Source organism: Bubalus kerabau, chromosome 6 (assembly GCF_029407905.1).
Source record: "Bubalus kerabau isolate K-KA32 ecotype Philippines breed swamp buffalo chromosome 6, PCC_UOA_SB_1v2, whole genome shotgun sequence".
NCBI classification, from domain to species: domain Eukaryota; kingdom Metazoa; phylum Chordata; class Mammalia; order Artiodactyla; family Bovidae; genus Bubalus; species Bubalus kerabau.
Window position 1 is genome coordinate 84,374,759 of NC_073629.1, and position 20,984 is coordinate 84,395,742.

Below are 20,984 nucleotides of genomic sequence, written 5' to 3' on the forward strand. Positions count from 1 at the left end.
CCAGTTAAAACAGGAAGTTTAAAATTTGAACTATTAACCTTCAAATTCCTTATCACTTAAGTCTTTAGGCATAAATGTCTTAATTTTTAAAATAGTATAGTAATGCTGCAAAATTGGTTTAAGAAAAATTTTAAATGCAGTTATAATACTAAGGTATTATTGCAAATAGTTTCATGTCTTCTCATTCAAAAATGATGTATCTTGTAATACATTATCTCCAAGTTGTCAAAGTGTGGTTTCTGAGTCAGTAATATCAACATCACTTGTTAGCTGATTAGAAATGCAAATTATCATGCCACATCCTAGATCTAGGCTTCAGCAGTACATGAACCGAGGACTTCTGGATGTACAACCTGGGTTTAGAAGTGGCAGACAAACCAGAGATCTAATTGTCAACATTCGCTGGATCATACAGAAAGCAATATAATTCCAGAAAAACATCTACTTCTGTTTCAATAACTGCACTAAAGCCTTTGACAGTGTGGATCACAACAAACTGTAGAAACTTCTTGAAGAGATTTGAATATAAGACTACCATACCTGTCTCCTGAGAAACCTGTATGCAGGTCAAGAAGAAGCAGTTAGAACCAGAAATGGAACAACAGACTAGTTCAAAATTGGGAAAGGAGTATGTCAAGGCTGTATATTGTCACCCTGCTCATTTAACTTCTATGCAGAGTATATCATGCAAAATGCCAGGCTGGATGAATCACAAACTGGAATCAAGAATGCCAGGAGAAATATCAACAGACTCAGATATGCAGATGATACCACTCTAATGGCAGAAAGCGAAAAAGAATCAAAGAGCCTCTTGATGAGGGTGAAAGAGGAAAGTGAAAAAGCTGGCTTAAAACTCAACTTCAAACAACTAAGATCGAGACTTCTAGTCCCATCACTTCATGGCAAATAGAAGGGAAAAAAGTAGAAACAGTGACAGATTTTATTTTGGTGGGGTGGGGGCGGGGGGTCCAAAATCACTCTGGACAGTTAATGCAATCATGAAACTAGGACATGCTTGCTCCTTGGAAGAAAAGCTATGACAGACCTAGATAGCATATCAAAAGCAGAGACATCATCTTGTCACCAAATGTCCATATAGTCAAAGCTATTTTTTTTTTCCAGTAGCCATGTACAGATGTGAGAGTTGGACCAAAAAGCAGGCTGAGTGTCAAAGAATTGATGCTTTTGAACTGTGGTGCTGGAGAAGGCTCTTGAGAGTCCCTTGGACTGTAGGGAGATTTAACTAGTCAATCCTAAAGAAAATCAATCCTGAGTATTCATTGAAGGACTGATATGGAAACTGAAGCTCCAATATTTTGGCCACCTGATGCAAAGAGCCAACTCATTGGAAAAGACCCTGATGCTGGGAAAGATTGAGGGCAGGAGGAAAAGAAGGCAGCAGAGGATGAGACGGTTGATTAGCATTACCTACTCAATGGACATGAGTTTGAGCAAACTATGGAAGATGGTGAAGGACAGGGAGGCCTGGCTTGCTGCAGTCCATGGGGTCGAAAAGAGTCAGACTTGACAACTTGGCAACTGAACAACAATACTAGATCTTCAGAGTCAGAAACTGAGATGGGCCCAGTTGTCTGCATTTCTTTGGCAATGCTGATGGTTCTTAAAGTTTGAGAACACTGCACATCATAACTGTTCAAAATTAGTCCTGCTGTTGATGAAGAGGCACCACTTAGACTCGAATATTTTCAGGTTAGAGAAAAATGATTAAATTATCACTTAAAAAAAAGTACACAGTTTTTTCAGTATAAAAGATAACCCCACTACAGAACTTTTCAGAATACATGGAAATTTAGAAAGATATGGAAAAACCCTCCAACTCTTCACTTAGTTTAGTCGTAAACCCATTGGTCTCTTGTTTTAAGCCCTTTCCCTCATCTAAATTTTCGCTGTAAAAATACAGTTGTGAAAATAATTAAAAATTTTAAAAATCAAAAAGCCCCAAGATATGAAATTAAAAAAAAAAGAAAAGTATAGTATTTATTGTTGTGATACAAATTCCTCAAGATTTACTCGTAGCAGCCTTCCGAAAGAGGCCATCTAAGAGCACATATTCTGAAATCAGGCAAACATCAGTTCTATTCCAACTCAGTAACTAAAGTCAACATGCTCTTCAGCGCCTTTGAGTTTGGTTCGTTATCTGTAAACCCCAATCCTACCAGACTAACAGAGATGTTTGTAAAGTGTTTATCAAATCGCCTGGCGCCGCCGGCACTTTTTCAGATGGAAAAGTCACAGCAAGATTAGCTTGGGAGTCAGCCGTGCACGGAGGACAGCTGGTTCTCCAAGTGAGAAGCCTTCCTGCGGTTCTCAAAGACCAATGGAACCTCTCCAAAGTAATTCCGCAGGCCTAGGGGAGACGTGACTTTGCAGCAGCCGCAGCAGGGGAAGGACCCGCCTCTAACAGGTGCACTGTCCCTTTAAGAGCCTCCCTCCCTCTGCTAGACTCCCGGTTAGGTCTAGGCGTAGGCGGAACCGGAAGTTGTAGGGAAGGCGCCCGTCCCCAGTATGGCGGCCGCCTGTCCCTGCAGGCCGATTGCTCCCGATACTGCTGCCGCCCGGCTCCTGGGTGCCCTGTGGTTCGTATCAGTCACCACTGGACCTTGGGGAGCTGCCGCCGGGGGTGGCGAAGAAACACTTAAGTGCGAGGACCTCAAAGTGGGACAATATCCTCTGTGAGGAGCACCCCATGGGGGTGAGGTAGATTTGGAGTCGAGAGTGGATAGGAACCCTCAGGTCGGGCTAGGGTTATGCTGAAGGGAACGGTGACCTGTGACCTGTAATGTCCGAAGGAGCCTGGGGCGGGGAGTGCAGAGATTTGGGGGTGAGAGGACAGAGGCTAGCCTGTGAGATTTCCTTGGGATTTTACTGATCATTGGCTGTTCTTTTGATCCACCTTTTTTTCTTTCTTTAATATAATGTATTTTTTTAGTCAGTGGATTTGTTTGTTCAACAAACACGTAGATACTGAAGTTTGTCAGGTCATGTTGTTAGGCATTAGAATTAAGTTAAAAGATAGACCCGATTCTGGAAATTTGCCGATTTAGGGGGAGACAAGGAAGATCCCCTGGAGGAGGGCAGGGCAGCCCACTTCATTATTCTTGCCTGGAGAATCCCATCAGAGTAGCCTGGCGGGCTACAGTCCATGGGGCTGCAAAGAGTGGCACAGGACTGAAGCGACTTAGCACGCAGGCAAGAACGGTATAGCCAATGTATGTTGCCAATTTATTATTAACATTGCATTTATTACTTTTATTTACCTTTCCTTGAGATCCCAGACTGTATTGGGGCAAATTCCTGCTCCACTTTGTAACCGATTTGAGCTTTGAGCTTGGGGGTTGCTAAGAGTCCCACACGACTTCGCGACCGAACAACGAAAATAACAGTGGTACCAACTGAAAGGTGTGTTGTGCTAAATTAGTACCACTTAGAACAGTGCCTGGCATATAGTAGGGGCTATATGTGTTTAGCTCTCATGTGTTTACTGATGAGAAAACTGAGGCTGGAGGAGTTAAATAGATCAGTTCGTTGTCGTGGCTCTGATAAAGGGAAGAGGAGTATGAAATGGGAGTTATATTCAAATCAAAATAGGTACTTTTGTATAAAATTAGATAATTTCATACCAATTATAGAACAGAAAAATTAAGAACATAAGCCAGAGATGCAAGAAAGATTCTATGAGAGGAAATCTTAAAAGTAAAAAAATTCTATTGTATAGTATTTTAATGTGAGTTGAGGAGAGGCCACCGTTACTAAATTTTTACAGAATAGCTCTAATTTGCTGATTACTGTTATGTTAGGGGTTTGAGAATCACTGACCTGGTAAGTTGAGTCCTTTTTTTTGGCAAAAATGTCGCAGTGATTTTTTTTTTTCTAATAAAATAATTAGAAAAAAAAATTTTTTTTTTATTTTTTTGCTTAAAAATTTTTTTTATCATTTTTAAAAATTTGAATTAATTTTTATTTTTGGCTGTGCTGGGTCTTTGTTGCTGCTCTCTGGCTTTCTCTAGTTGCGCTGTGAGGGCTCCTCATAGTGGTGGCTTCTCTTGTCATGGAGCATGGGCTCAAGGTGCAAAGGCTTGCTTGCTCTGCAACATGTGGAATCTTCCTGGACCAGGGATCAAATCTATGTCCCCTGCATTGGCAGACAGAATCCTAACCACTAGACTACTAGGAAAGTCTGAGTTGTGCTTTTTGAACCTTAGAAGTGACTGAGCATAACTGAACTGGAAAATGTTATTCCTGGCACAAAGATGAGATTTCCAGTAGTGATTCAGAAACCTGAAGCAGGTGTCAAACTCTGTCTACAGAGACATCTTGTGAATACCTTACTTAGCTCATATTTGTGTCAATAAAATATTCAGGAAACAGAAAAACACCCCACCCCCACCCCCATGCCCTGAGTGTTGTAAACATCTATTAGAGGATCAATATTATATGTTTCCAAAAGCTTAAAACCCTGTTGGGAAGATCATGTAGACCCACCTAAAATAACCATCTTCCTTGCAGTATGGTGGAATTTACCTTTGGCTTGGAATCAGGAAATGTGATATTACTACCTATCACTTACTCCACTTTGCATATGTCACTCAAAGTTTGAGCCCAGGTTTGCTTCAGAATGTGGAAATAATAGTATCCATGTCACAGGGTTATTTGTGTTGCATGAAATTATATGTATGGTAATACTTGGGCCCTGTGAATAATTTCATCAGACGTCTGGAAATTGATTTTTTTTTTTAACCTGAAGTTCTCATAATACTTCAGTAGAGATTTTTACTTTCGTTTTTACTTTGTGCTTTGTGCTTAAACCCTGACTGATGTTCTTTAAGGATGGCACCCTCTGCTAGAGCTTTTAATGTACTTTTCCTTAAATAAATTAATGTTCAGATATTATTTAGTGACACTGAAGGTGTATCTGTGCTTGTGCTTGTTGACCTGGACAAACTAACATCCTCTCTTTACATGTAATTATAAACATAAATATATGACATATTAAAGACAAGATGATAACGTTTTGTATTGGAATGTTGTTTATATTTCCTTAACTTTTCTACATATATTTGTAAAGATCCAAAAATAAATGATGCTACACAAGAACCAGTTAACTGTACAAACTACACAGCTTATGGTAAGACTTCCAGAAACATGTTTTTTAAAATTATTTTTAAAACATTATTTCATTGATATATGTGTGATTGCTAAAAGTAATTAATAAATGTGTTTTTTCTTGAGTTACTTCATCCTTCTGTTTCCAGAACAACTTAATATTAGAGAACATCTAGGGGTTGTTAATATTTTATAAAAAGAATCTTATTCTATTAAATAATTATATAAATTGAGAAATTTTTTATTTTCATTCATTTTTTTAAAAGCTTTTGGAATCAGTTTATATAGCTTTCTTGATGCCCTGTATTTATCATGCTGTGTTTTACAAAGATGCCTCTTTAGAGTTTAATTACTCAGAAAGAACTTGAAAGGAGACTTACAGTTCAATAATGTGCAGCGAGGAACTAGTAATATATCACTCATATCTTGCACTTGTAAAAGATACTTAGGTGCATCCTAAGTATGAAAATAATATGATAAGGATTTTAAGTGCACATCAGTATTTTAGCAAGATGGTTTGATAATGGATAACACCCTCAACCTAATGACGTGGGGGAGCTTCTGTTATTCCAAAAAGTATTTAATGCCAGATAAAGATTATTAAATTGTTTTGTTTAGCCTTTTCTTCTGAAGGGTTATATGTTGGAAAGGAGGTAGATAGATGTATGCTGAAGCTATTTGGATTTGGCGTTCATATCTGGCATAGTACATAATGTTGGTTAATATCTAGTATTTAATATCTAGTAATATCTACTATTTAATATACAGTATTATCTTGAGAAAAGAATGCCTATTGAATATATACTGATTGTTTTATTGTTTAGACGGGAGATAAGGCAATAATTGATGTTTTCTTTATAATGGAAGCTGCTAAACAGACTTATGGAAATGAGATTAAAATTATTTTTTACTGCAAAAAACTTTGTTTTTATAAAGTATCTTATAGTCAAATAATTGACTTCTTGATTATGACTTTGTATATATTTTAAAAAGATCTCCTTTCTCTTTATCTCTTCACATTTTGATACACTGTTAACCCCATTCTAATGAGCAAAGATATTTGAAAGTAAGTTGTGTTAAACTTTTTAGCAGATATTTTGCTAGTATTCTGGAGTAATGGAATTTATCATATAAACAGTAATAGGTAATATATATATGATTTTTATAGTAAATATTGCTCAATATGTGTACATTTGTTTAATTTAGATATGTTAGACTTAAAGGAACTTTGCACATAATTCCCTCCTTTTAAAATTGCTTTATAAGTATACTCTGACTTTCCTGTGTTAGAGTTCAGTCTTTTATAGTGTGCCCTCAGAGTGGAGAATATTGTTGACATACATAAAGAAGAATGAGCTTTCAAATAAGAGGAATAAGCTTCCAACCACTTTTGTGATATATGTTGGAAGTCTTTGAATACTGTTGTGACTTAGGTAACATTAAACTGGGAATGAGGCAGCCTGCTATCTCATGCCTTTTCTGGTCTGCAGATTTCTTTGTAGGTATGGAGATTTTGAAGGAAATTATTCTAAAAAGGAAATTTAGAATAAATTTGAAGGAAATTACAACTAAAAAGAATAGTTTCTGACCAAAAAGAGCTCTGCCCTCCAGTTAGGTGTCTCTTTTGTAAAATAAGTTTGAATCCACTTAAGTATTATCACTAAGTAAGTTTATAAACAAATACAAAATCAAATGATCAGATTGCTAGGAAATATAAAAGGACTTAGAGGTGTTATGGTCTTGCCATGGCCTGTCAGGTAAGTAAGCATAGGGAATGGTATGGTTATTTGGAGAGAATAAACCATAAGTGCCTAAAAATCTGGGAACACATATATAAAATGTTATAAATCAATAAATGACTTTAGATTGTTATTGTGATTTTAAAAAGAAAATAAAGTTTCTGAGACAATATGACTCACCAGGCTTCTACATAAGAATGTATAATTTATGCATGACCCATAAGTGTTCAGCCAAGATCTGGGGTAGATTCTACCAGCCTGTCCCTATCAGGAAGCTATGTTTGTCCACAAGCTGCTTTTTTAAAAATTTCCTTTTTAAAACATGAAAAGACTAGTGGAGTGGCTGTAAATTATTTCTGAGTCCTGATCTGCGAGGACATCAAAATGATCCTTGAAACATGCTTCTTCTGTTTCTTTCATTGAGCATATGATAGACTCACAGAATCTTCAAACTAAGTTTAATTTTCTTAAACTATACTTTTTGGTAAGGGATTAGTGGATGGAATGCTTTACAGAGAGGGAAGTTTAGGAGTATAGACTAAGAATTGGGACCAAAGGCAAAGGAGATTCAGTTATAACAGTAAACTGTTGTGGTCTTTAAATGGTTGTCAGTTAGCCCAATACCAGTTAACAAGCATCATTATTTTTTGAGAAATTGTTTGTAATAAATAGTTTAATAATTAAAATAATTAAATGGATCAAAACAAAAGTGCAAATTTATATTATAAACTATCCGTTATTGTTACTCAGTTGCTAAGTTATGTTCAACTCTGACCACATGGACTGCAGCACGCCAGGCTTCCCTGTCCTTCACCATCTCCCCGAGTTTGCTCAAACTCATGTCCATTGAGTCTGTGATGCCATCCAGTGATCTCATCCTCTGTCACCCCTTTCTTCTCCTGCCCTCAATCTTTCCCAGCATCTGGGTCTTTTCCAGTGAGTCACCTCTTCACATCTGATGGCCAAAGTATGGGAGCTTCAGCTTCAGCATCAGCCCTTCCAAGGAATATTCAGGGTTGATTTCCTTTAGGATTGACTGGTTTGATCTCCTTGCTGTCCAAGTGACTCTTAAGAGTCTTCTCCAGCACCACAATTCAGAAGTATCAATTCTTTGACACTCAGCCTTTTTTATGGTCCAACTCTCACATCCATACATGACTACTGGAAAAAAAAATAGCTTTGACTATTGAGATCTTTGTCAGCAAAGTGATATCTCTGCTTTATAATATACTGTCTAGGTTTGTCATAGCTTTTCTTCCAAGGAGCAAGCATCTTTTAATTTCACTGCAGTCACCATCTGCAGTGATTTTGGAGCCCAGGAATATAAAATCTATGACTTTTTCCCCATCTCTTTGCTATGAAGTGATGGGACTGAATGCCATGAACTTAGTTTTTTGAAGTTGAGTTTTAAGCCAGCTTTCTCACTCTCTTTTTTCACCCTCATCAAGAGGCTCTTTAGTTCTTCCTTGCTTTCTGCCATTAGAGTAGTATCATCTGCACAACTGAGGTTCTTGATATTTCTCCTGGCAACCTTGATTGCAGTTTGTGATTCACCCAGCTGGCATTTCACATGATGTACTCTGCATAGAAGTTAAATAAGCAAAGTGACAATATACAGCCTTGTCGTACTTTCCCAAATTTGAAGCAGTCAGTTGTTCAATGTCCAGTTCTGTTACTTCTTGACTGCTTGCAGGTTTTTCAGGAGACAGGTTAGGTGGTCTCATATTCCCATCTCTTAGAATTTTCCACAGTTTGTTGTGATCCACACTGTCAAAGGCTTTAGCATAGTCAATGAAGCAGAAGTAGGTCTTTTTCTGGAATTTCCTTGCTTTTTCTATGATCCAGCAGATGTTGGCAATTTGATCTCTGGTTCCTCTGCTTTTTCTAAACTCAGATTGTATACCTGGAAGGTTTTGGTTCATGAACTGTTGAAGCCTAGCTAGAAGGATGTTGACCATTTACAAGCATGTGAAATGAGTGCAGTTGTATGATAGTTTGAACATTCTTTGGGATTGGAATGAAAACTGACCTTTTCCAGTCCTATGGCCACTCTTGAGTTCTCCAAATTTGCTGGCATATTGAGTGCAGCACTTTAACTGCATCATCTTTTAGGATTTGAAATAGCTCAACTGGAATTCCGCCACCTGTACGAGCTTTGTTCGTTGTAATGCTTTCTGAGGCCCACTTGACTTCACGCTCCAAAATGTCTGACTAGGTTAATGACCACACCATTGTGTTTATCCGAGTCATTAAGACTTCTTTGTAAAGTTCTTCTGTGTATTCTTGCCACAATTTCTTAATCATATCTGCTTCTATTATGTCCTTGTCTTATGTGTGCTGTGCCAAGACACTTCAGTCAGGTCCAACTTTTTGTGATTCTGTGGACCATAGCCCACCAGACTCCTCTGTCCATGAGATTCTCCAGTCAAGAATATTGGAGTGAGTTGCTGTTCTGTCCTCCAGGGAATCTTCCAAACCCAGGAATCGAACCTGCATTGGCAGGTGGGTTCCTTACCACTAGTACCACCTGGGAAACCCAAAACTGTCCATTATTGGGAAAACATTTAATTTATTAAGATGTTATGATATGGCATTCTGCTAAGTGGTAGAGATGATACATTAAAAAAGACAATTTCTGTCCTCAAGGAGTGTGCTGTCTAGTACGTATATATACATATTTGACATATATAGCAAGTGTTTTCAATTTTCCAATCAGTAAAATACAAAGGTATTAAAAAACCATTTCCAGAAATTTTGCTCTGGTCCTTTGACACAGGTCTGTTTTATTAAGGTTTTATTGAAATATATTTATGGAAACATACACTTAAATGTTGTTGTTGTTGTCCAGTTGCTCAGTCGTATCTGACTCTTTGTGACCCCATGGACTGCAGCATGCCAAGTCTCCCTGTCCTTCACCATCTCCTGGAGCATGCTCAAACTCCTGTCCATTGAGTCAGTGATGCCACCCAACCATCTCGTGTCCTCTGTCATCCCTTTCTCCTGTGTTCCATCCTTCCCAGCATCAGGTTCCAAAGAGTCAGTTCTTCTCATCAAGTGGCCAAAGTATTGGAGTTTCAGCTTCACCATCAGTCCTTCCAGTGAATATTCAGGATTGATTTCCTTTGGATTGACTTCCTTGCAGTCCTAGGGACTCTCAAGAGTCTTCTCCAGCACATTTCAAAAACGTCAGTTCTTTGACATTCAGCCTCCTTCATGGTCCGACTCTCACATCCATATATGACTACTGGAAAAACCCTAGCTTTGACTATACAGACTTTTTTAGGCAAAGTGATGTCTCTGCTTTTTAATACACTGTCTAGGTTTGTCATAGCTTTTCTTCCAAGTAGCAAATGTCTTTTAATTTCATGACTAGAGTAGAATCCCATACCATTTCCTGTCTAGGTCACTCCTTTTTACTGTTATGAAATTTCATTGGTTACTTTATTTTGAGTTTAGCTTTTTTGTGCTTAAAAAAATAGTTCTGCTTTATATAATCAAGAAATACGGTCTATCAATGCTAAGTTGTTGTTCACTCACTCGGTCATGTCCGACTCATTGCGACCCCATGATCTGCAGCATGTCAGACCTCCCTGTCCCTCACCATCTCCCGAAGTTTGCCCAAGTTCATGTCCATTGCATCGTTGATGACTTAAGTTGATGCCATTTAAATCCCAGTCATTGGCCAGAGCCAAACATTTTGCAGGAAAACTGCAAATGGAATAATTTTCAGGATTGTAGCATGTTGCTTAATTTTGTCCATTAGTTAGCATTTAGGGGTAACTGGCTTCCTAAATCGCATCATACAGACTCATTTTTACTTGTTTCTGAAATCAGTGTAAGCATGGCATTATTGTGGTGTAATGAAAAGGGTGTTGATTAAAAGTGATAAATGTTGGTCTAGGACTTAAAGAATATTACCTAGTGTGAGACTTTGGTCAGCTTGTCTAATTTCTTGGAACGTCAGTTTTTCTGTTTGTACAAGGAAAAAAAAATAAAAAGGAGCATATTACTAGTTCTGTCTGCATAACAGGTTTTTTTTTTAAAATAAGGACCAAATGAAGTCACTATAAAATATGTAAAAATGAATAAGTTCTAGGGCTGTAGGCACATTGAATTGATTTTTTACAGTCTTTTATTACTTTTACAGATCACACACATGTTAAATTTATTCCTGTCAGGTTCAGTCTCTTAGTCTTCTCAGTGTTGAAGTTCTCTACGTTTTTAGAGTTTAAGTTGAACATTTTCTCTAGCCAGGCACCATGCTTTACATGCCAAATGCCTTTAATACTTGGCTAGTAGTATTACAAGGGTCTTATTTTTGTTTCACAGATTACAAAACAAGGTTCAGTGAGATTTCATAACTTGACCAGAAGAACATACTAGTTAAGTGACAGAGCTCTGACTTAAACCTAAATTTGCCCCATTCTGAAGTACTGCATTTTGGCATTTTCTGTCAGTTCAAACAAATCTGATCCATCTCAATGTTTCTCTTATTATTTTCTCATGTCATCTCACTTTATAATGAAAGCAGCCCCTCATCTATCCTCACTAAAGTATGTCGTTTTTGTCCCTTGAAATAATTAGCTCATACTTCTGTCAGACTTCTCTAGAAATATTGTAGCAATATGGTTTCCCCTTCACTCTGGTACTTCCACTAATTGTATCTTTCCTAAGGTTCTAAGCCTGAAATATTGGGCATTTTTCTCTCCTTATCTGTCTCATTGACTACAAAGTAGCTCATATTGAATACAGATCATTTCTTATATTAGAAATGATAAAACACATTGAAAACTAAAGTTGTCAAAATTTGAGAGTTTGAACAATTAATAGAATGTAACTGAAAAAATTACGATTTATTTGTTTTTCGTATTTTTATAAAGCATTTTTACAACTCACCTATAAATGTTTGAGAGCTTCCCAGGTGGCTCAGTGGTAAAGAATCCGTCTGCAATGCAGGAGACGCAGGAGATTCGTGAGTTTGATCCCTGAATTAAGATTCCCTGGAGGAGGAAATGGCAACCCACTCCAGTATTCTTGCCTGGGAAATCCCATGGACAGAGCAACCTGTCGGTCTACAGCTCATGAAGTTACAAAGAATCAGACATGACTGACAAGCATGCATGCCCACCTCCATAAATGTTTAATCTTTCAAAATTTTTAAAGGAAGCTGTAATCTCAAAAAACAGTGCATTTCTCTAAAGCAAAGTATATTGGACAAAGCCTCTATGGGAATCATCCCAGGTCCTCGGCAGTGAAAGTCCCAAGGCCTAATCACTGGACCAGCAGGGAAAGCCCCACATCGTCTGATCTCTGCTTCTGTGTTCACACTGCATCCTGCCTGCATGTCTTCACATCGTCTTCTCCCTGTGTATGTTCATCTTCCCATTTTTGAAGGATACCCATCTTACTGCATTAGGGCCCACCACCCTAATGACCTCATCTTAACTTGGATGCAAAGTTGGATCGCAAACTTAAATTTGCAAAGATGCTATTGCCAAGTAAGGTCACATTGTGAAGTGCTGAGGGTTAGGACCTCAATATATCTTTTTGGGAGAGTGCAATTCAGCCCACAGTATGTCTTTAATCAATTTCCAGATCCTCAGTTTTTTTTTTTTTTTTAATTTTTTAGTTGAAGGATAATTGCTTTACAGAATTTTGTGGTTTTCTGTCATACATCAGCGAGAATCAGTTTTTATTATATGTGTATTTTTTCCTACAATTAATGTAAAGTTTCTGCATTTAAAAGAAGAGCCCTTTCATATTCTTGGTTGGATCATGATATCAAATTGCTGTGTTTAGATTCCACTGTAAAGAATGCTATAATATTTCAATATTAAGGGCAGTATTTACAGTATGCTGGAAATAAATTTTTTCCCAGCCATTTAAATCCATGGTGAAAAATTTTAGATGTCAGCTTAAAAATGTGTGAGGGAATATATAGTTTTAAAAAATTTTAGGGAGTATGTGAGCAAAATTTTTTGAACACAGCTGATCTAGAGCATTGTTTTTCACCCTTATTGATGTTTGGGGCTAGATAATTATTGTGAGGGGGCTATCTTGTGCATTGTAGAAGGTTTAGAAGCATCCTGGCCTCCATCCACTAGATGCCAGTAGCATTTCCCAGTAGTGACAACCAAAAATGTTTCCAGACATTGCCAAATATCCCCCGGAGAGCAAAATTACTTTCTGTCATTCCTCCGTCATTTAAATAGAGCATACTCATCTTTCAGTTGGTAACATAGAAAATGTATTAGCATTTAAGATGTTTGTTGACCTCAGTTTTGAGTTGTCTGCTGTATGTGTGTGCTTGTGCTCAGTTGCTCACTTGTGTCTGACTCTTTGTGACCCCATGGACTGGGGCCTGCCAGGCTTCTCTGTCCATGGAATTTCCCAGGCAAGAATACTGGAGTGGGTTGCCATGCCCTCCTCCAGAGGATCTTCCCAACCCAGGGATCGAACCGACGTCTCTCATGTCTCCTGCATTGGCAGGTGGATTCTTTACCACTGTGTCACCTGGGAAGCTGTCTGCCATATATCTCCAGTCAAAAGCATGACCTAAGATGGCAGACCAAGAGATACAACCTAAGGGACATGATAATAATTGATTCACAAAACTCAAGTAAGCTTTATCCCTGTATCAAGGCAGGTGGCCAAACAACTACATATAAATCATCTGTTGACTTTTGTTGCCCCATCTCTGTCGATCCTAACATTATAAGCCCTTGCTTATGTCTGGAGTCAGTGTGAGAAAAGGCTATGTGCAAAACGTTTATTGCTTTGTAAAGGTTCTTATTATTAAGGACCATCTCTTTAACATTCCTTTACTCTTGTGTCATGTACCAAACCAAGTTCCCACAGTGGTTTAGAAGTGAATTGGTATCCTTTCCGTTATATCACAGTAGCTCTGTGGCTCTTTTTGCCTTACTACCAGGAGCCTCTAAGCTAAATTTGTGGTCAATTACACTGTCTTCCCTTAGTTGTTTCCTAGGATAATTATTTCTTCACTCTCTCTCTTCCTTTCATCTTATTACCTTCTTTCTTGTCTAAATGGTGAGTTTTACTGAATCTGTGCTCTTTAGCATGAGCATCTTCTTGTGTTGGAAATGTAAGTACATTAAATAAATAAGTAAAGTTCATGGGATGGTATAGTTTGAACTATCAGTAACACAACCAAAGAGTGCAAAGTCATTACAGGATGTTTTTCCTAGCATCCTTCTCTCAATGTACTACTCTGGCCTAAAAAAGGACAGTGATTTGTTGGAAATCTTAAGGTAATTATAAAGTAGATGTAAAATAAATGCCATTTATTTTTCTTTCATAATAAAACACTGTGGGTTTTTTTTTAAGTCTATTATACCAAGTTCTATTTTCATTTTCTCAAAAAATTGTAATCATTGATGTTAAGCATAGAGATAAGCATTTCCTGAAACTAGCCTAAAGGAATTAGTACCTTTTAGTCAGAAATGGTGAAGAGGTAAAAAGTACTAACATTTATTGATTGCCTACTAAGTGCTCTGCTTTATGCTAGATAATTTATATCACATTTTATCCCCACAATAATCTTCTTAAGATCTTAGTGCTACTTTTATCTACATGGAATCTAAGTTTCTGAAAGAGGCAATGTATAGATAGGTGATTCTCATTCCAAAGTTCTTACTTTATATGATGACTCCATAAAAGCTTCAGGACAGTACTTGCTTGGCACATAGTAAGCTTTATAAGTGTTATTTCCTCTTATTAAGTCATCTGGGTTATGAATAAAGATCAAATTACTAAATGCTGAGATAACATACTACATCAAATCCTAGAGGGAATGGAGAAGCAAACCCATTTAGAATAAATAAAGTTATTTAGAATAAAGAAGAATCTTAGTTTATTGTAGGTATCATCTATAAGAATTTTATAAACTGAAAATACAAAATTAGATTATGTTTTATGTAATGAATTGCCTGATTGGTTACCAACAAAAAATTCAAGAAGTATTCTTCACCGTAGAGATGAAGTAAAGAACAGTAATATTATGCAGTTCTTCCTTGGTCATCTTTGTCAGGGGCAGGAGATTGAACATTATCTTTATCTTATCTTGTACATGAATATATATAATATAGCTTTTCCTATCGAAATTAAAATCTCATATGGGGAAGCAGCAGCAGCATGGGGAGGTAGTTGGTTTGAACATTAGATTTTCTTGTGTGCATTGCTAGCCTTAGGAAAAAAGCATAATTACATAATTTTCCACAGGAAAAAGAAATAATGGATTCTTGCTTTTTTCTGCCTTTAGTTCAGTGTTTTCCAGCACCTAACATAACTTGTAAGGATTTTGGTGGCAACGAAACACATTTTACTGGAAATGAAGTTGGTTTTCTCAAGCCTATATCTTGCCGAAATGTGTAAGTATATTACTGAAGCTAAATTTTCAGATCTACTTGCCTGAGTTAAATCTCAGCTGGGTGGAATGAAGAGTAAAGAGTTAATTTATAAGGAGAATCCCGCACTAATATAACTTTTATCTTTTTGCTTTTGTCAGAAAACCTCTATTTTAAGTGTGTGTATTGTTTTAAAAATGAAGTTTACCAACCAAGTAAAGTTTAGTAGTTCACTGTATGGGATAAATAGACTGAGTGGCTTCAGGCCATGTCAGTTTAGTCAGTTTATGCTACAAAATGGGTTATGAAAAAATTCTGTTTTCAAAATTTGGGGACTTTCTGGAGTGCAAATAAGGACTACATACCTACATTATTAAAATAATGCTAATTAGTAATCATTTGCATTTTGAAACTTGGTTTCATTCTTTGTAATTGGTTTGGATGATGAATGATAATGTTAAACAATTCAGAAGTTAGTTTTTTTATATTAAGACAAATGACTTTATTTTGTTGGGAATATTCTTAGTTTAAAGAACTTTTAAGTTGGCTGTTTATTTTTGCTGCAGTAAAGCTGACAGTTTATTCTTATATTTCTACTTTGTACTGAAAGCATGAGTTAGTTTTACCCATTTTTATTAATTCCTGGCATTGTATTTTTACCTTTTACTGTATGTTGTTATATTTTATATAATGGTACCTATTTTGCAGTTGTATAAAGAAAGGCCACTATTCGTTTCTGCAAGTTCCATTAGAATTCTTAGAAATTACTACTAGAGTCTTTTTTTCTCTTCTTTTGACCCTACTTTACAAAGTTAATGAGGAGCTTTAGATTCTATCTTGCTGTGTAATCCAATCACTTAAGCTTCTTGGGTTATAAGATTTCTCATTAGTAAAATAATAATTGTTAAGAGGAATTATTTTCAAAGTACTTAGATATGGTTTAGTCAGTTTTTAAATTTATAGATTGATATTTCCAAATGACAAATACTTTGTTAAGTGTTGGTGGTCCAAGAAAACATTTGTTGAGAACCACTCAAGTTGGACACTGCAGATTCATTTTACCTGTAATGTTCACATCACAATGAACTGCCACTTAATTTCCAAGTTAATTCTGATTTTTCTTTTAATGTCTCTTAGTAGATTAGACTGAAATGCAACTGAGCTATACTAATCATGCTCACAAGACATTCATGTCATTTGTGATAAGAAATATAATTATCAAGGAAACTAGATACTCCAAGCCTACTGGCCAACTTATTTCTCTCCTATAGTAAAGTCCAAAATTCCAAAATAGGATTTGCTTGATGAGCATTGAATCAGAACAAAAGGAGTTAGGTTGATGGATAATTTTAATGATAAATCACAAAAGTAAGATAACCTAGTGCACTACTTTCCTCTATCAGAATATCCAGTATGTGCCTTTCAAACAACCACCTGCTGGTCAGCTACTGAATAAGACTCACTGACAAGTTGTTAATTCATTGAGTGTTCCCTTTTCCAGTTTACATATTTTCCTTCTCCTGTTGGCATATCCTTTCATAATATTGATACTTGATTAAAACTCCATCTTACTATCGCAGATGTGGTCATTCTGTAATGTATTCTTTAGCAACTGAAGTCTATTAAACATGTCTAATCAAGTTACCAAGCACACCTGTTTATCCTGCCCATCTACTCTAGTTGGAGCAACCTACCTGATGTAACAGATGCCTTTAGAATTTTAGTGGCTTAACCCAGTGAATTTTATTTCTCACTCATATCATAATCCAATTTGTGTTGATCTGGAGGTCTGCATGGGGTGAAGGAAGTGATAGTTGCTCCATGCACACATGCAGGGGTCTTGTACCTTTCATCTTGTGGCTTTACTTCCTCTAGTCCTTGGAGTCTTTTCCATTCAGCCAACAGATGGAGAGAGGAGATGGAACACCTATAGACATGTTTTATGGACCAGACATGGCATACATGATGGCTTACATCACTGCTGTCCTCATTCCATTGGCCAGAACTAAGTGATGGCTGCATTTAACTGCAAAGTGAGCTAGAATATATTAAAACACAGGCATACCTCAGAGACATCATGAGCTTGCTTGCAGATCAGTGCAATAAAGCAAGTTACATGAATCTTCTGGTTTCCCTGTGTATATAAAAGTTATGTTTATACTACGTGTAGTCTATTGTGTGCAATAACATTGTGTCCAAAAAACCGTACCTTAATTTAAAAATAATGCTGTTGGAAAAATGGCACTGACAGACTTGCCTGGTGAAGGGTTGATACAGACCTTCAATTTGTAAAAAACCTCAGTTTCTCTGTAAAGCGCAATAACACAAAGCACATCAAAACAAGGTATGCGTGTAGTTTAGCCGTATGCCTGTGAGAAAAAGGAACATGATTTGATGAACAGTTAGATAAATCTTTGCTGCACCACCAGTTTTTAGAGTATTCTTTAGGGTGATTTATTTATATAGATCACTGCTTTTCTAATTTCATTCCCCTTACTAGCCAAGCTTTTTGAGAGGCTTGTTTCTGTAATATTTATCATTTATGAACTTTTAGTCTAATGCAGTATGGCTTTTGGCCATACTAAAATTTGCCAGTGATCTTTGTTGCTCTATCAAATGGATATTTATAGTCCACAATCCTTCTACAGCATTTGGTATTCCTTTTTCTTAGAATACTTTCTTTCCTTGGCTTACAGTATAAAACACACTTCAATTTTCTTTGATTCCTATTATTTTCCTTCTTTCTTATATCTTGATATTTGCAAGATTATGTCCTTGGTCCTCTTCTCTTCTTCATTCATCCACCCCTTTGGTTTCTCATACCATCTTTATATAAAGATCCCAAACTGAATCTATTGTCTCTTCCTTCAATCATTTCCTCCTTTGTATTAGTGAATGCAGCTGTTCTATCCAGTTCCTTAAGCAGAAACTTTGGAGTCATTCTCCAAAGAATGACTCATTCCCCACATTTAGTCTGGCTGCTTTTGCCTTTAATATTTCCCAGTTTTGTTTCCTTTTCTCTTCTACTGCTAGTAGCCAGTAGATTATCACTTGAGTTTCTACCAAGTCTCCCAGTTTATTTCTCTACCGCTATTCTGGTGATCCATTTCAATGTAGAGGGGGCACTGCTGCCCTCAGGGCAAAATCTGACATCCTTGTAATATTAGCTGCATAGACAGGATCTCTGGGCTGTTTACTATCTCCCCCAACTCCCTGAAAATGTCTTAATTTTGAGTGCAATGCAAAAAATAGGATTATAAGCAGGAGACATGATCAGATTTGACTTTAAAATGATGATTCCAGCTACCTCTTTATTTCTTTACTCTTATTTGTAGCAACTCCTTGAAAGGATTATCTAATGCTTTTCTTTAGTTTTTTTCCAACTTTTTTTTAATTGAGTTAACATTGGTTTGTAACATGTTTCATGTATACATTATAATTCAACTTCTATATATACTGCAGGCTGTTTGCCACCAAGTCTAGTTCCCATCCATCATTGTGCAGTTGATCACCTTTACCCGTTTCATCCACCTCCCACCTACCTTAACCTCTGGGGACTACCAGTATCTTCTGTTTCAGTGTGGTTTTTTTCATGTTATTTTTTTGTTGTTCATTTACTTATTTTTCATATGTGCCACATATGAGCAAAATGGGCTTCCCTAATGGCTTAGCAGGTAAAGAATCCCCCCTGCAGTGCAGGAGACAGAAGACAACAGGTTCAATCCCTGAGTCAGGAAGATGCCCTGAAGGAGGAAATGGCACCCTACTCCAATATTCTTGCCTGGAAAATCCCATGGCCAGAGGAGTCTGATGGGCTACAGTCCATGGGGTCACAAAGAGTCGGACATAACTGAGCATGAGCATGGACTATGTCCCATTGTCTCTGCAAGGCTCAGGCCCAGCCATGAGCGAAATCATATGATATTTGTCTTTTTCTATCTCACTTCTTTCACTCAACACAATGCCCTCAAGATCTGTCCATGTTGTCACAAATGACAAGATTTTTTTTTTTTTTTAGTGAATGAGTAGTAGTCTTGTATGTTTAGATATGTGTATATATCTTTTTTATCCATTCACTCACCAGTGGGCCTTAGGTTGTTTCCACATCTTGGCTATTGTTAATAATGCTGCAGTGAACATTGGAATGCGTATATATTTTTGAATTAGTATTTTCTTATTCTTTGGATAAATACCCAGACGTGGAATAGCTAGATCATATGGTAATTTTATTCTTAATTTTTTGAGGAATCTCCATACTGTTTTTCGTAGTGGCTGCTCCAAATTACATTTACCAGCAAAGCATGAGTGTTCCCTTTTTCTCCACATCCTTTCCAACATCTCGTTTTTTCTTGTTTTTATGATAATAGCCATTTTAATGTGTGAGATGATACCTCATTGTGGTTTTAGTTTGCATCTCTCTGATGATTGGTGATATTGAACATCTTCTTTTCAAGTGCCTATTAGCCATGTCTTAAATGGAAAATTGTTCAGATCCCATGCCCATTTTTAAGTTAGGTTGTTTGTTTTGTTGTAATTGAGTTGTATGATAAGAATTGCACTGAATCTGTAGATTCTATTAGGTAATTTGTATTTTAGCAATGTTAATTCTTCCATTTCATGAGCATGGGATATTTTTACATTTCTTTGTGTTTTCTTCAATTAATTTCAATAATGTCCTATAGTTTTCAGTGTACAGGTCTTTCATTTCCTTGGTTAAATTTATTCCTAGGTATTCTATTCTTTTTGTTGCAATTGTAAATGGGATTTTTTAAACTTCTTTTTCTTCTAGTTAATATATAAGAGAGCAGATTTTTGTATATTGATTTTCTACCTTGCTGTTTTACTGTATTTATTATTTCTAATAATTTTTTTGGTAGAATGTTTAGGATTTTCTGTATATAAAATTGTATCATTCACAAACAGTGACAGTTTACTTCTTCCTTTCCAATATGGTTGTCTTTTATTTTTTTTTCTTGCCTAATTGCTCTGGCTATGAATTCCAGTATTACATTGAATAAGAGTGATAAGAGTGGGTATCCTTATCTTGTTCCTGATCTTAGAGGGTAAAGCTTTCAATTTGTTACTGCTGAATATAATAGCTATGGGTTTGTTATATATGGCCTTTACTATGTAGAAGTACATTCCTTCTATATTCATTTTATTGAAAGATTTTTTTTATCATAAATGAATGCTGAATCTTGTCAGATGCTTTTTCTGCATAAATTGAGATGATCATATGATTTTTATTCATTTTGTTAATATGGTGTATCACATTGATTTGCAAATGAACCATCCTTGCTTTCCTGTAATAATCCCATTTGATCATGGTATATAATCTTTGTAATGTATTGTTGAATTTGGTTTACTAATATTTTGTTGAGGATGTTTGCATCTGTGTTCATCAGAGATATTGTTTTGTAATTTTCTTCTCTTTTGATGTCCTCGTCTTGTTTTGGTATCATAGTAATGTTGGTTTTCTAAAATGAGTTAGGAAGTGTCCACTCCTCTTCAGTTTTTTGGAAGAGGTTGAGAAAGATAGGTATTAAGTCTTTGAATGTTTGGTAGAGTTCACCAGTGAAACCATCTGCTCCTGGACTTTTGTTTTGGTGGGGGAGGGGGGGCTTTGATTGTCATTTTAATCTCTTAGTTGGTAATTGAGCTATTCAAATTTTCTATTTCTTATGGATTCAGTCTTGGAAAGCTGTATGATTCTAAAATTTATCTAAGTTGTCCAATTTATTGGCACACAGTTATT

General features: G+C 36.5%; 1 protein-coding gene across 1 annotated transcript in view; it reads left to right on the forward strand.

The window, feature by feature from the left end:
- The first annotated feature begins 2,474 nt into the window (after positions 1–2,474).
- TM2D1 (TM2 domain containing 1) overlaps positions 2,475–20,984 on the forward strand; it is a 48,191-nt gene continuing 29,681 nt past the window's right edge. The window contains exons 1-3 of the mRNA XM_055585659.1: positions 2,475–2,684; positions 5,073–5,146; positions 15,145–15,253. Of these exons, the coding sequence (XP_055441634.1) occupies positions 2,527–2,684; positions 5,073–5,146; positions 15,145–15,253 (341 nt within the window). The 5' untranslated portion in view covers positions 2,475–2,526. The remainder of the gene's footprint in view (positions 2,685–5,072; positions 5,147–15,144; positions 15,254–20,984) is intronic.